The sequence below is a fragment of the Macaca fascicularis genome, chromosome 10 (genome assembly GCF_037993035.2).
Source record: "Macaca fascicularis isolate 582-1 chromosome 10, T2T-MFA8v1.1".
In the NCBI taxonomy this organism is placed as follows: domain Eukaryota; kingdom Metazoa; phylum Chordata; class Mammalia; order Primates; family Cercopithecidae; genus Macaca; species Macaca fascicularis.
The window spans coordinates 10,129,662-10,144,669 of NC_088384.1; the positions used below are offsets into that span (position 1 = coordinate 10,129,662).

General features: G+C 48.0%; 1 protein-coding gene across 4 annotated transcripts in view; it reads right to left on the reverse strand.

The window, feature by feature from the left end:
- The window catches only part of ACO2 (aconitase 2), a 60,109-nt gene extending 45,398 nt beyond the window's left edge, over window positions 1-14,711 (reverse strand). For 2 of the 4 annotated variants that reach the window (XR_012418693.1, XM_065521733.1), the window contains exons 1-2: window positions 14,645-14,711; window positions 14,319-14,479 (exon numbers count right to left, since the gene is read on the reverse strand). Coding sequence is in view for 1 of the 4 variants with exons in the window: in XM_005567150.4 (XP_005567207.2) it covers window positions 14,645-14,680 (36 nt within the window). In the remaining 3 variants the exon portion in view is untranslated. The remainder of the gene's footprint in view (window positions 1-14,318; window positions 14,480-14,644) is intronic. The other 2 variants (XR_012418692.1, XM_005567150.4) reach the window with 1 other exon arrangement.
- Window positions 14,712-15,008: the final 297 nt, after the last annotated feature.

Here is a 15,008-nt window from a genome sequence, read left to right on the forward strand (position 1 = left end):
CAACCTCTGCCTCCTGAGTTCAAGTGATTCTCCTGCCTCAGCCTCCCGAGTAGCTGGGATTACAGGCATGCACCACCACGCCCAGCTATTTTTTGTAGTTTTAGTAGAGACAGGGCTTTGCCATGTTGGCCAAGCTGGTCTCGAACTCTTGACCTCAAGTGATCCGCCTGCCTTGGCCTCCCAAAGTGCTGGGACTACAGGCATAAGTCACTGCACCCAGTCATATTTTTTAAAAATAACTTTACAGAGTTCTGTTTTTATTTCCTGATTCCAAAAGTAAAACATACTCAATGCTCAGTTCAACCTCAGGCCACAGAGATATTCCTGAGATCACCCATAAGGCCATCCAACACAGTTTTCCCAAAACTGGGAAATGGGAAAATTTTTTCCCATACTTGGAGCCTACGTCTCAGGCCTGGTAAATCCCAGGCCCTCATCTAGAAGAAATACTTTCACTGTGCCCTTGCCCTCCACTTTCCCCCACTTTCTGGGGAACAGAGGGGCCGAGGCAGAAAATCTCCCCTTATAACTCCCATAAGCCCCCTGGTTCAACATGACTAGGTCAGGAAGCTCACTCTCTTCCAGAAAGCCTATTCTACTGGTCACTTCTAAGATTTTAAACCAATGCTTCTTAAATCAAATGAAAATGTGCCCCCATTACATCGTTCCAGCTTTGGAGATCTGAGCTTAAATCCCAGCTCTGCCCCTTACAAGCTGTATAACCTTTATCTTATTTAATCCCTCTAAACATCACTTTTTCCCATCTGTAAATGGGGATAATGCCTTCAGAGGCTGCAGTGAGGATGAAAGGAAAGAATCTAGATCAGTGCCTGGCACATGACAGGCCTAACTTCCTAGTCCTACCCTTTGGAACCAGATTAAATGAGGCTAGTCAGTCTTCCACAATCAACCCTTCAAATCACTGAAAACCACAATTGTGTCTTCTCCATCCCAAGCATCCCTATAGCACTTCCTCAGCCACAAAACAACTTCCTAATTTTACACCTAAGTGGGAGTCTCCCATCAGGGTGACCAGTAGCCAGACGCCCACAGATCTGTTTTGGAGTAAATATCACCCCCCGCACATCTCTGTGCCAGTGACTCTTGTGAACCTTGCTGTGCATAGCTCAGCCTCCCTGCCTGAACTTGCAGAGGCTCAGAGATGGGAAGGGTCCTGCCTAAGGTCAAAAAGCTGGCAACTTGCAGAGGTCAAGATTTTCCCCCAACCTCTGCTTCAGGCCCAGCGGCCAGATGGGCTGAGTCCTCCACGTGGGTTGTCGGTACCAACCGCTGACCCTGAGTGCCTCTGTTGGAGTCTAGCTGGAGAAGCCACAAATCTCCAGGGCTTCCAGGGAGTAAGGGAGGCCCTGCTGATCCTGCAGCTACCAACACAGGACAGTGGGCAAATGCTGAGGGAAGGGGCATCCCCACAGGAGACCCCACATGGGAGCCAGGCACCACACAGCTAGGCAAGACAAAGGAAGAAAGGACGCTGCGGGCGAGATGACAACGGCTCTCTTACCCTAACAATTGTGCCAAGTGGGACTACTACAGGTCATTCTGTCCCTTGTTCAGATGAGAAGACAGAGACTTGGACCAGATGGGAAAGTAAAGTCCACTAAAATATAAGCTCCATGGGGACAAAAAATGGTCTATTCTGGTCACAATATATTCAGAACCTAGGATAATGTCTAACACATAGAAGTTCGAAAAAGACTTACTGATGAAATGGATGAAGGCAGAGCCGTGGCACGAACACCAGCTTTCTGGATTGTGCCTTCATACTCAAGTTAAGTGCCTCTGGCAGAGGCCGTGGTGAGCAACAGCACCGGTTCAGAGCCGTGGCAGATGGGAAAAGGGCCCACCCCACGGCACATCACATGTACATCCACTCAGAACTCCCTGCAACCCCACTCGGCCAAGGTCAGACATGCTGCCCTCTTCCCAAAGGATGGAGGTCTTCCCTTGGGACCACTTGTATTCAGAGAATACAACAATCCAAATGGACTGACTTATTCTCCGGCAGGCTTCTGCCCACCTCGTCAAGCATGGTGCACACAGCAGTGCTTGTTGGGGAGCCATGTACCCGTGAGCCCCGGCACACAGAGCAAGCTACAGAGCTGAGGGGGCTGATCCACCCAAACACGCCAGCGTCCAGGAGAGGCCAGGTCTCTTGAGACAGTTGCTCTAACAAGTGACAGGAAGTCACCAAGCACCTGTCAGAGTGCCACCATGGAAACACTCCAAGACAAGTGCCGAGTCACAGAAACAGCATCCACTCTAGGGCTGGAGGGATCTGGCTTGGAATCTCAGCTTCCCTAGCTGTGGGACCTCAGATAAGATTCTTTTCCTCTCTGAGCCTTAATTTCCTCTTCTGTAACATGGGGGTAAAAGAGCAGAGATTTTGGCCAAGGGTAATGGCTCATGCCTGTAATCCCAGCACTTTAGGAAGCCGAGACAGGTGGATCACCACCACTCCTGAGCCCAGGAGTTCAAGACCAGCTTAGGCAACAAAGTCAGACCCCATCTCTACAAAAAAAATACAAAAATTAGCCAGGCATGGTGGTGTGTGTCTATAGTCTGAGCTACTCAGGAGGCTGAGGCGGGAGAATTGCTTGAACCCAGAAGTCTGAGGCTGCTGTGAGGCAAGATCGAGCCTCTGTACTGCAGCCTGGGTGACAGAGCAAGACTCCATCTCGGAAGAACAACAACAACAACAAAAAAAGGCAGAGCTTTTGTGAGGATTAGAAAGACTTGTAAATACAGAGGAAAAAAGTCTAGAATGATAAACACAAAATTCCCCTGGGGACTGGGACGGGGAGAAGAGAGGTTTTCTGAATATACTGCATCCTGTAACAAAAAAATATACGAGGCCGGGTGCGGTGGCTCAAGCCTGTAATCCCAGCACTTTGGGAGGCCGAGGCGGGCGGATCACAAGGTCAGGAGATCGAGACCATCCTGGCTAACACGGTGAAACCCCGTCTCTACTAAAAAAAAAAATACAAAAATTAGCGGGGCGTGGTGGCGGGCGCCTGTAGTCCCAGCTACTCGGGAGGCTGAGGCAGGAGAATGGCGTGAACCTGGGAGGCGGAGCTTGCAGTGAGCCGAGATCGCGCCACTGCACTCCAGCCTGGGCGACAGAGCAGACTCCGTCTCAAAAAAAAAAAGAAAAAAAAATATATATATACGAAAGGCATAGAGCTTGGTAGCTGGGTTTCTGGCAGCCATTCAATAAACATAAGCTGCTATTACTCAGTTCTCCGGGGAGAATGAGAGGCTGCTACTAAAACGTGGCCTGCCTGCGTACAGGGGAGAGGATTATAGGCAGATGTTTTTCCACTATGCCCCCTTATTCTCCCTCCCAGTCACCAAAGATCAGAGCCCCAGGGCAAGTCCCAAGCACCAGGACAGCACATCTTGGAACTGAAATGGAACTGAAAAGGCCTCATCTATCCACTCTTTCTGCATTTGAATGCCTAACACACTCACCCAACCTAGCCAAGTTGTCTCCAGCAGTGGGGAACTCATACATTATAAGGCAGCCCATTTCACAGAAGGATGACTTCAGGCTCACATCTCTTAGCAACTAACTGCCTAGCCCTTCCTGGCAGAGAAGTCTCAGGTGGACTCTAAGCGGACAACACAGAAATGCCCATCAGTCCACACCCTCCTAAGAAGCATCTTCCCACACCTCCACTGCAGGGCTTCTAACGATTTTCTCCCCCTCCTGGTAGGCGACGCCTGGCTCCTCTCCTAAGAAACCAAAGCTAAACAATTCCCTCCTGCCAGCAGGCAGTCAGCTAGCTTGGTTGCTATGCAACTGGCAGGCACAAAAGTGATGCAGTCCTTTTCAGAGGCTTGGAAAGGGAGCAAGGCGCCGTGTCTCTCCAAGTCAGAGCCTCTAAATGGGTACCAGAGGCAGCAGGGGGTTCCTTTAAGGAATAGGCTGATGACAGATTAGCTCATGTGACTAATTCTCTTTTGCTGCCCACATCAGTCGTACACTGTGAACTGCATACAAATCCCAAGCCCTGCTCTGGCCCCACAGGCAGCAGCTCTGCACCTACACACTTGAGATGGGCACCCTCTGCAAGCTCAACAGGCAGCCCGTGAGGCTGAGCCGAAGCTCAGTCAAGGAATAAAGCTGCCTCTGTGCAACCCACCCGTCTAGCCTCTCCCCCGCCAGCCTCGCTGGTATTTAGGGCAGGAGACAATCACAGTCCCAAAGACATACACCCAAACGGGCACAGAGCCGACTGAACTGTGTCCCCTATATCCAGCCCACTCGACAGAGATCAGTTTCTACTCCCTCTGGGGAATCGGTTTGGCTGACTGATAAAAAGCCTGGGTTCTGCAGTCAAATCTGCATTCATGTGCTAGCTGTGACCTCAGATGAGCTATTTAACCTCTCTGGGACTCAGTTTCATCATTGTGAAACAGGCTACTCATATGTACTTCTTAGTGTTGTTGTGAAGGACAAATGAGGCAATATTTGTAAAACAAGACCTAGTTCTGTGACTGGCGCAGAGGGCCTGATTACTCAGCAGATGGTGGGTAATGCATTTCTCTGCTCCTCCAGGCCTGGATGAGCATCTGCCGTTGTCAGTGGGCGGACCAAACACACCACCACTACATCCATCTTCCAGGATGGGTGGCTGAGGCTGTATTTAGCCCCATCCAGCAAATCCCCCCACCTACTCCTTGCTTCAGCGCCATGTATTATAGTTATTTAGATGACTTCTCCCTCACCACCCTAAAAGCTCTTCACAGACAGGGCCCTTGTCTTAGATCAGCTCTGTGAACACACTCATGACACGGTGAGTGCTTATAAATACCACAACCACAGATACCCTGCAGAAGGTGAAGGAGCCCGCTACAAGGAACTAAAGAAGTGTGGCATACAAAAAAATTAACCGGGTGTGGTGGTGCATGCCTCTGGTCCCAGCTACTTGGGAGGTTGAGGCAGGAGAATCGCTTGAGCCCCAGAGGCGAAGGTTGCAGTGAGCAGAGATCGTGCCACTGCACTCCCACTTGGGCTACAGAGTGAGACTCCTTCTCAAAACAAACAAACAAACAAACAAAAAAACAGAAGTGTGGCAGGGACAGGGTGGGGGTTTTAAAGGAACTCCAGATACCTCTTTGGTAAGTCCCACAAATGCCCACAGAATTAAAGCTCCCAATCAGAAACCATCTCAATCTCTCCAGGGGGAAAGCAGAAGTACTCCCCAGGCCTCAATTCACCAAGGGCCTAGACTTGAATATTTCATGATAAAAATAAATACTGCAAATATAACTCTAAAGCTCACTTCCCCAATGTTGTCCTTAGATAATTAAAAAACTAAACCAAAAGATTCATTTCTACCTCTTCCCCTAACTGTTTTAAAACAGTATTGAAAGGGTTTTCTTGGCCAGGCACGGTGGCTCACGCCTGTAATCTCAATATTTTGGGAGGCTGGGACGGGTGGACCACTTGAGGTCAGGAGTTAGAGACCAGCCTTGTCAACAGGGTGATACCCCGTCTCCACTAAAATAAAAATGCAAAAATTAGCTGGGCGTGGTGGTGCATGCCTGTGATCCCAGCTAAGTGGAAGACTGGGGCAGGAGAATCGCTTGAACCCAGTAAGTGGAGGTTGCAGTAAGATCGGGCCACTGCATCCAGACTGAGTAACAGAGTGAGACTCTGTCTTGGGGGTAAAAAAAAAAAAAAAAAAAAAAGGTTTCCTTCAACAACTACCACCTATCTGTTATCTGGGGAGATGATGGGAGGAACAAGCAATTCTCACAACTGATTTTTTTTTTTTTGAGACAGTCTCGCTCTGTTGCCCAGGCTGGAGTGCCCCAGGGTGATCTCAGCTCACTGCATCCTCTGCTTCCCGAGTTCAAGTGATTCTTCTGCCTCAGCCTCCCAAGTAGCTGGTACTACAAGCCCATGCCACCTTGCCTGGCTCATTTTTGTATTTTTAGTAGAGACGGGGTTTCACTACATTGGCCAGACTGGTCTCAAACTCCTGACCTCGAGATCCACCCATCTCGGTCTCCCAAGGTGCTGGGACTACAGGCATGAGCCACTGCACCTGGCCACAACTGGTCTTTTTTAAACATATGAGCTGAGGATAAAGGCTGGGGTGATGGACGACATGGGCCATCCGCAGGGGCTGGAGACAGAAACGAATATTTACCAAGTGCCTCTATCCTGCACCAGATTTGCCCCAAGTACTTTATCCACACAATCCCATGACTACCCTGTAAGGCAGAAGGCATTGTGCCCATTTTACGGATAAGGAAACTGAAGCTCTGGAATGCTAACTATTTTGCCCAGGGTCACGCAGCAAGGTGGAATTCCAGGCCTGGCTCCAAAGCTAGTACCCTTTCTTCTGGCCCAGGTTCTGCAAAATAAAACTAAGGAAACCATTCTCCCTACCTTTAATTTACTTGGGAGGCTGAGACAGGAGAATCAGGTTCAAGTGATTCTCCTGCCTCAGCCTCCCAAGTAAATGGGATTACAGGCACATGCTACCACGCCCAGCTAATTTTTTGTGTTTTAGTAGAGACAGGGTTTCACCATGTTGGCCAGGCTGGTATTGAACTCCTGACCCCAAGTGATCCACCCACCTCGGCCTCTCAAAGTCCTGGGATTACAGGCATGAGTCACCATGCCCAGCCCGTTCTCCCTACCTTTCAAGACTTCCAAATGAAGATATTCCACAAGGGGAAAATCTGTCCCTACTCTCAATCTTAGAAATGTCCTATTCCTTTTTTTTTTTTTTTTTTTTAAGACGGAGTCTCGCTCTGTCGCCCAGGCTGGAGTGCAATGGCCGGATCTCAGCTCACTGCAAGCTCCGCCTCCCGGGTTTAGACCATTCTCCTGCCTCAGCCTCCTGAGTAGCTGGGACTACAGGCGCCCGCCACCTCGCCCGGCTAGTTTTTTGTATTTTTTAGTAGAGACGGGGTTTCACCGTGTTAGCCAGGATGGTCTCGATCTCCTGACCTCGTGATCCGCCCGTCTCGGCCTCCCAAAGTGCTGGGATTACAGGCTTGAGCCACCGCACCCGGCCAGAAATGTCCTATTCCTAAAGTAATATCAGAAACTATTCACAATGCTTTTTTTTTTTTTTTTTTTTTTTTTTGAGACAGTCTCACTCTGTTGCCCAGGCTTGAGTACACTGGCACAATCTCGGCTCACTGCAAGCTCTGCCTACCAGGTTCAAGCGATTCTCGTACCTCAGCCTCCTGAGTAGCTGGGTCTACAGGCGACCACCAACACACCTGGCTAATTTTTTTCTATTTTTAGTAGTGATGGGGTTTCACCATGTTGGCCAGGCTGGTCTCGAACTCCTGACCTCAGGTGATCCGCCTGCCTCAGCCTTCCAAAGTGCTGGGATTACAGGTGTGAGCCACCACGTCTGGCTTTTTTTTTTTTTTTTTTTTTTTTTTTTTTAAGACAGAGTTTCATTCTTGTTGCCCATGCTGGAGTGCAACTGCACAATCTTGACTCACTACAACCTCCACCTCCCAGGTTCAAACGATTCTCCTGTCTTAGCCTCCCAAGTAGCTGAGATTACAGGCATGCACCACCACACCTAATTTTGTATTTTAAGTACAGACGGGGTTTCACCACATTGGTCAGGCTGGTCTTGAACTCCTGACCTCAAATGATCCACCTGCCTTGGGCTCCCAAAGTGCTGGGATTATAGGCATGAGGCACCACACCCGGCTCACAGTGCTTTATAGCACATCAAACAGAGTCAAAACAACTTTTTAAATATTAGGCCTTCAGAACCTTTCTTAACTGAAGGGTAGTTATTAATTACACCGTTTTGCAGATGTGTAACTAACTGCAGGACCACAGAGTTGAGACTTTGCCCGAAGCTACACAGTAAGCCAGTGGCAGAAGTCTTCCCAAGGCTCCCGATGGTCTATCTGCCGCCTTTTTTTTTTTTGAAACAGAGTTTCACTCCTGTTGCCCAGGCTGGAGTGCAGTGGCGTGATCTCAGCTCACCACAATCTCCGCCTCCTGGGTTCAAGTGGTTCTCCTGCCTCAGCCTCCCCAGTAGCTGGGATCACAGGCATGTACGCCACGCCCAGTTAATTTTTTTTTTGTATTTTTAGTAGATAGAGACGGGGTTTCATCATATTGGCCAGGCTGGTCTCAAACTCCTGACCTTGTGATCCGCCCACCTCAGCCTCCCCAAGTGCTGGGATTACAGGCATGAGCCACCGCACCCGGCCCATTTGTTGCTTTTTAAAGGCTACAAGAAGCCTCTCTGCAATACCTTCCCTCCTTCATGCTGAGAGGCCTAGAGCCCACCACTGCCATCCAAACCAGGTGCTGGGAAAACCAGGCCCATCAAAGAAAACTGGAGCCAGGAAAGACTTAACACTGACTTTAAATACTTCCCACTGGCTGGGTGCAGTGGCTCATGCCTATAATTCCAGCACTTTGGGAGCCCAGGAGTTCAAGACCAGCTTGGGTGACATGGCAACATCCCCATCTCTACAAAAAATAAAAAATTAGTTGGGCACGGTGCTACACACCTCTAGTCCCAGCTACTAGGGAGGCTGAGGTGGGAGGATTACTTAGGCCCAGGAGGTGGAGGCTGCAGTGAGCTATCATTACACCACTGCACTGCAGCCTGGGTGACAGAATGAGGCCCTATCTCAAAAAAAAAAATTTTTTCTTTTTTTTTTTTTTTAAATAAAAAAGGTAAGCATTTACAAGATGGCCCTCTTGGATACATACCAGGTTTCCCAATAAAACCAGATAGGACAGAGTCCACATGAAACGAGATGCTCATACTCTACTCAAGTGAGGGCCCCTGGGTAAGACACTTGACGTCATCTGGCTTTCTCACCTGTGAAATAAAGTACTTGAGAATTGATGAAAGAATCAAGAATTTATCAATGAGATTCTGCCCTTAGGTAATTTTTATAAGTACTGAGGAGGCTGGGTGCGGTGGCTCACGCCTGGAATCCCAGCACTTTGGGAGGTCGAGACGGGCGGATCATGAGGTCAGGAGATGGAGACCATCCTGGCTAACACGTGAAATCCTGACTCTACTAAAAATACAAAAAAAATTAGCTGGGTGTGGTGGCGGGAGCCTGTAGTCCCAGCTACTTGGCAGGCTGAGGCAGGAGAATGGCATGAACCCAGGAAGCAGAGCTTGCAGTGAGCCGAGATCGCGCCACTGCACTCCAGCCTGGGCGACACAGCAAGACTCTGTCTCAAAAAAAAAAAAAAATTACTGTGCAAACACACGACCACTGAATTCAAGCTCACCCATCCCTCAGTTACTAAGACCCCAAACCAAGGAGTCACCCTTATTCTCTATCCCTCCCATGTGCCAACCCATCTGCCTCTGAATATATCCCAATTTAGAATACATCTCATTATCTCCACCCCCAGACCCTAGTCCCAGACACCTCTGCCATTCCTGGGATGACTCCAACAGTCCCACACTGTTCTCCCTGCCTCCTCCTTTTGACCCTCTATGGTTCATCATGCACGCAGCAGCCCGGATGATCAGATCATGTCACTCCCTGGCTTAAAATCTTCCAGTGGATTTTCACTACACTTGGATTTCCTTACCGAAGCCTGCCTGACCCTAGCCCCAGCCTCTTGGTCAGACCTTTTGCTCCTCAGGACACTGTAGCAACACTAGCCTTAGCTCTTATCCTCAACACACTCAGCTCACACCTAGATGGGTGCTCTGCACATGCTCCTTCTATTTGAAGTCTCCTCCAAAAATGCTGAACAGCTGCGTTAGTATCATCTAAGTCTCAGTTCAGATGTCACCTCTTCTACGAGGTCTTCCCCAAATATCCCAGTTAAAAATGCCATGTTCCCACCCCATTCTCTCTACCTTATCTTTCCCACAACACTCAGTAATACAATATTCTTATTTTTCTACTTATTTTCCCCAGGACTACAATTTAAGCCCCACTATTCTTGTTGACTACTGCATCCCCAGTGTCTAGAACAACGCTAGGCAGTGTTAGACATTAAGCTTTTTCTTTTTTCTTCTTGAGACATTAAGCTTTTTCTTTTTTTTTTTCTTGAGACAGAGTTTCATTCTTGTTGCCCAGGCTGCAGTGTAATGGCGCGATCTCGGTTCACTGCCACCTCCGCCTCCTGGGTTCAAGTGATTCTTCTGCCTCAGCCTCCTGAGTGGCTGGGATTACAGGTATGTGCCACCACACCCAGCTTATTTTGTGTTTTTATTAGTGATTGGGTTTCACCATGTTGGCCAGGCTGGTCTTGAATTTCTGATCTCAGGTGATGCACCCGCCTCGGCCTCCCAATGTGCTGGGAATACAGGCGTAAGCCACCCAGCCCGGCCAAAGCGTTCAAAGAACATTGTGAAGCAATTGGTTTGAAAGGCAATGATGTGCTCCCTTAATCCTCAGGATGGTGTCCGTTCCCTCTGTCCATATCTAAGATGGAAGCTTATTTAACAATTCATTCGCCGGGCGCGGTGGCTCAAGCCTGTAATCCCAGCACTTTGGGAGGCCGAGACGGGCGGATCACGAGGTCAGGAGATCGAGACCATCCTGGCTAACACGGTGAAACCCCGTCTCTACTAAAAAATACAAAAAACTAGCCGGGCGAGGTGGCGGGCGCCTGTAGTCCCAGCTACTCGGGAGGCTGAGGCAGGAGAATGGCGTAAACCCGGGAGGCGGAGCTTGCAGTGAGCCAAGATCGCGCCACTGCACTCCAGCCTGGGTGACAGAGCCAGACTCCGTCTCAAAAAAAAAAAAAAAAAAAACAATTCATTCATTCACTCAATTCTAGTAACAACTGATATCTGGGAAGGTTATCACAGTGACCATACAACCAGAATCATCTATTTCACAATTCAAACCAAGATTTGATTTTAAGATGGCACAGAGAATTTCTGCCAAATATTTTTGTAGGTAACTGCCATCACAAATTTACATGCAAGAGGTTACATGACTTCCCCCAAGGTCACATGAAACCTCAAAACCCCAGTTATCTCAAGGAAAAACCAAACACCTAATAAACATATTTTCAACTGCTCAACCCCTCTTGTGTACTACTCAGTCATATGCACAAAAATAAATGCTAAAAAACAGAGAGTAAATGTGGTTTTTCAAAAATCTCACCTCCTTGGCTGGTTGCAGTTGGCTCACACTTGTAATCTCAGCACTTTGGGAAGCCAAGCCAGGAGGATTGCTTGAGCACAGGAATTTGAGACCAGCCTGGGCAACATAGTGAGACCCCCATTTCTTTAAAAAACAAAACAAAACAAAAACCCACATCCTATTTTCTTGTTTCTAATCTTACTATGTGGTAGCAGGTACTGTCAAACAAGAGTACACATTCAGCTTGGCACTGTTCTGAGGTTATGGTGCATCTATGGATCCACAGGTTGAGCTCGATGCCAAAGGGAAGCAGTATAGTGCCAGCTGCTAAGCCCCCAGGCTTCAGAATCAGACATGTCCAGATTCAAATCATACCTACTAACAACTACTGATAAGGGCCTAGGCCTTATTTTGTTTTGAGACGGAGTCTCGCTCTGTCACCCAGGCTGGAGTGCAGTGGCGTGATTGCAGCTTACTGCAACCTCCGCCTCCTGGGTTCAAGGGATTCTTCTGCCTCAGCCTCCTGAGTAGCTTGGACTACAGGCGCGAGCCACCATGCCCGGCTAATTTTTGTATTTTTAGTAGAGATGGAGTTTCACCATATTGGCCAGGCTGGTCTTGAGCTCCTGACCTTGTGATACTCCTGCCTCAGTCTCCCAAAGTGCTGGGATTACAGGCGTGAGCCACCGTGCCTGGCCACGTATTTATTTAGCAATTATATAGCCCTTACTAAGTACCAGGAAGGGTTCTAAATACTTTGCAACTATTACATGATTGAAACAGATATATTCTTTTTATTGTATCTAAAGGCAAGGAAACAGGTGCGGAGAGGTTGAGTAACTTATCCAAAACCACAGCTATATGAGTATTAGAGTTATTACAGAATTCAAATCTAGGTTGTCTGATGCCAGAGTCCATGCTCTCAACCATAACACTACGTTTGCTCTCTAATTCTGTTTCTTCATCTATAAATCAGGCTAATAAACCTGACTCATCTCGCAGAGTCATGTGAAATTAGTCATACACAGTAAGATAAATGCTAGGTACTCTTAGTGCTGGGAGTAACACCCATCATTCTATTATCTACCTTCACCTTTGGTCCAGCCAAGGAAAGAAAAATACCGTATTTGGCTGAGAAAGATCTCCAAGGCCCTCTGCAGTCAGGTACATTAGAATACAGTGGAAGTTCCACAAGAACAGGGACTGTCTTTGCTTACCACGGTATTCAGAACAAGCAGTGGGCGCTCAGTAAATATACGGTGAATGAAGTAGGAATGAATTGACTACAGCCATAGGGTTCTGCATATATGACTATTAAGGTGGTAACCATCATTTCACAAATGTATCTAAGCACAAAAGAGGTAAATGTACAAGCTTCTCAGAGAAACCGTGTTAGTTGGTTACTTGAGACAGCCTGGTTATTGGGAGGCAGTGTGCAAACCGCATAATATTGTTCATTCATCTTAGCTGAAGGAACAAATAAGGAGACTAGGATTTTAATCCTGACTCTGCTACTGGAAGTCACCCAGGCTCTCAAGGTCTTAAATTTTCCACCTGCAAAAGAGGTTAGTCGACATGATGGTCGTAAACTCATTCTACTTACTCATCACTTTCTAACATCCAGTTGCTGAATATACATTTGTTCAATGAAGATCATCCTCAATTGACAATGGATTCAGGAAGTAACTTACTCAAGGTCACAGGATCAGGAAAGAGTATGAACTACAGCCCAGATCTCCTTTTACACCAGTCTGATACTCATACTTTCCAAGATCCTTTTCAGTTCAAAATGGTGTGATATTATTCTTCTCTTCCAAGTTCAAGAACTCTATAATCATTTATCTTACCAAATAATCTTGACTGACTCCCTTAACTCATGAGACAGGAAGAAACAACTGTTTCCACATCATTAACCTAGAGAATCAAAAGACTTGAAGAGGCCAGATGGGGTGGCTCACACCTGTAATCCCAGGACTTTGGGAGGCTGAGGCAGGCCGATTACTTGAGGGCAGTAGTTTGTGAGCAGCCTGGTCAACATGGTGAAACCCTGTCTCTACTAAAAATACAAAAATTAGTCAAGCATGGTGGCACACGCCTGTAACCCAGCTACTCGGGAAGCTGAGGCAGGAGAGTCACTTGAACCTGGGAGGCAGAGTTGCAGCCAGCCAAGATTGCACCATTGCACTCCAGCCTGGGTGACAGAGCGAGACTCTGTCTCAAAGGAAAAAAAAAAGACGTGAAGAGATAATCAGGTGCAATCGTTTGCCTTTGCCCAGAATTGAGATCAGAAATATTTTCTTTCAGATAAAAGATTTTATTTTAAACCACATGGTTTAAATTTAAGCAATGTGATTAAAAATAACTTCAAGTACCACAATGCTTCCTGAGAGTACAATGCATAACAACTTGTAAAATTCTATTATCAAAGTTGCGCCACTGGATCCAAAAAAAGATTCACAAAGTTAACTGTGAAAGGTTGACAGAGAATGTCTACAGATGCTTGCTTGCTTTATTTTTATTAATGAAAGACACATTTGACATTGAACCTTTGAGTATAACACCTTCCCAGGGCTGTCAAGTTAGAAGTGAAAAAATCATCTGGCAGTCGGTCAGCTTTCTAGATAGCTCCTAACGGGGGAGTCAAGGTCAAACTGGAGTCTCCTTATCCTCCCATATTTGACAAGCAACTTACTGTGAGCTCAAAATATTCGTACTGCATTCTGACAAACAGAAATCATCGCACCCTGGTTCAGAAAGTTCTGTGAGGGCAGGCTGACATAAACAAGAACTCAGTGGTGGTAGGGCCCATGCTTCTGCCACAGCACTTCGGTGACACTCTAAGAACCAGAACTTCCACCTACTTTCTACCAGTTTTATCACCTATCAAATGAGAAAAATCATCTCATTCCTATGATTACATGAATCAAATAATATTATGAAGAATTAAAAAACAGTCCTCAAATCTTGTGCAAACGTGAGAGACTATTATTATTATTTACTACGTAGGGGCCCAGAAGACCACCTCCCCCCCTCGGGCATTCCATGTTCCGCAGGGTCCTCAAAAGGTGGTACAGGGTCCTAGTTTCTTCTCCAGACTCCAGGCCTGGCAACCGTAGATGCTGTCATGTCTCTGTTGCTAAGAGATGGGAAGTGAGGCCTCAGGAACTGGGCCTAGAAGGCTCAACAACGACCGCGCCCCCTAGTCACCTTGTCCTCACCTTGAGGAATGGAAAGACACCCCACGGGAGCAGGGAATGCTGTCCTCAAAAAGAAGAAAGAGGTGCCTCCGCTCTTCACCCGGCCGCCGCTGCTTGGGCCCACGCTTCTTGCGAGGCGGGGACAGGGCCAGGAAAGCTGACTGTGCCGGGGACGCCTTGACCTAGGGCACCAGAGGAGCGGACACGGGTGCCGGGCCCACAACCGGAACAGGTACACGAGAAGTTGGCCCTAGGTCGGGCCCGCCTCGCCCTGCCTCGCCCATAGCCGCCGGCACAGTAGGAGGCACCCCGCCCCCGTGAACCCAGAGGTCCCTGAGCTCGCTCACCTGCAGCCGAGTCACCAGTAGGCTGTAGGGCGCCATTTTGTGCACTGACAAAGATGAGGTCGCATGCAAGTGACGTCCCAAACGGCGCCTTTTAAAGCCTTTGGGCAGGGGCGTGCCCGGAAGAGTGGGGCGTCACGGTGAAGGCGAGGCCTCCCTAGGGGCACCAGAACCCTGGGAACGCAATGAGCGGAGCTCAAGAGTAATGAACAGACACGCAAGAGGAAATAGAACTGCCTAAAGACACTTGCAGAAGTAGATACCAAGCACAAATATGTTTTATCCAAGAACAAATTTTAGTTATCTCTGCCATCCAAATCTGGGAGTGTTTTTAAGACTTTCATGCACCTGCCAGGACCTGGCCACA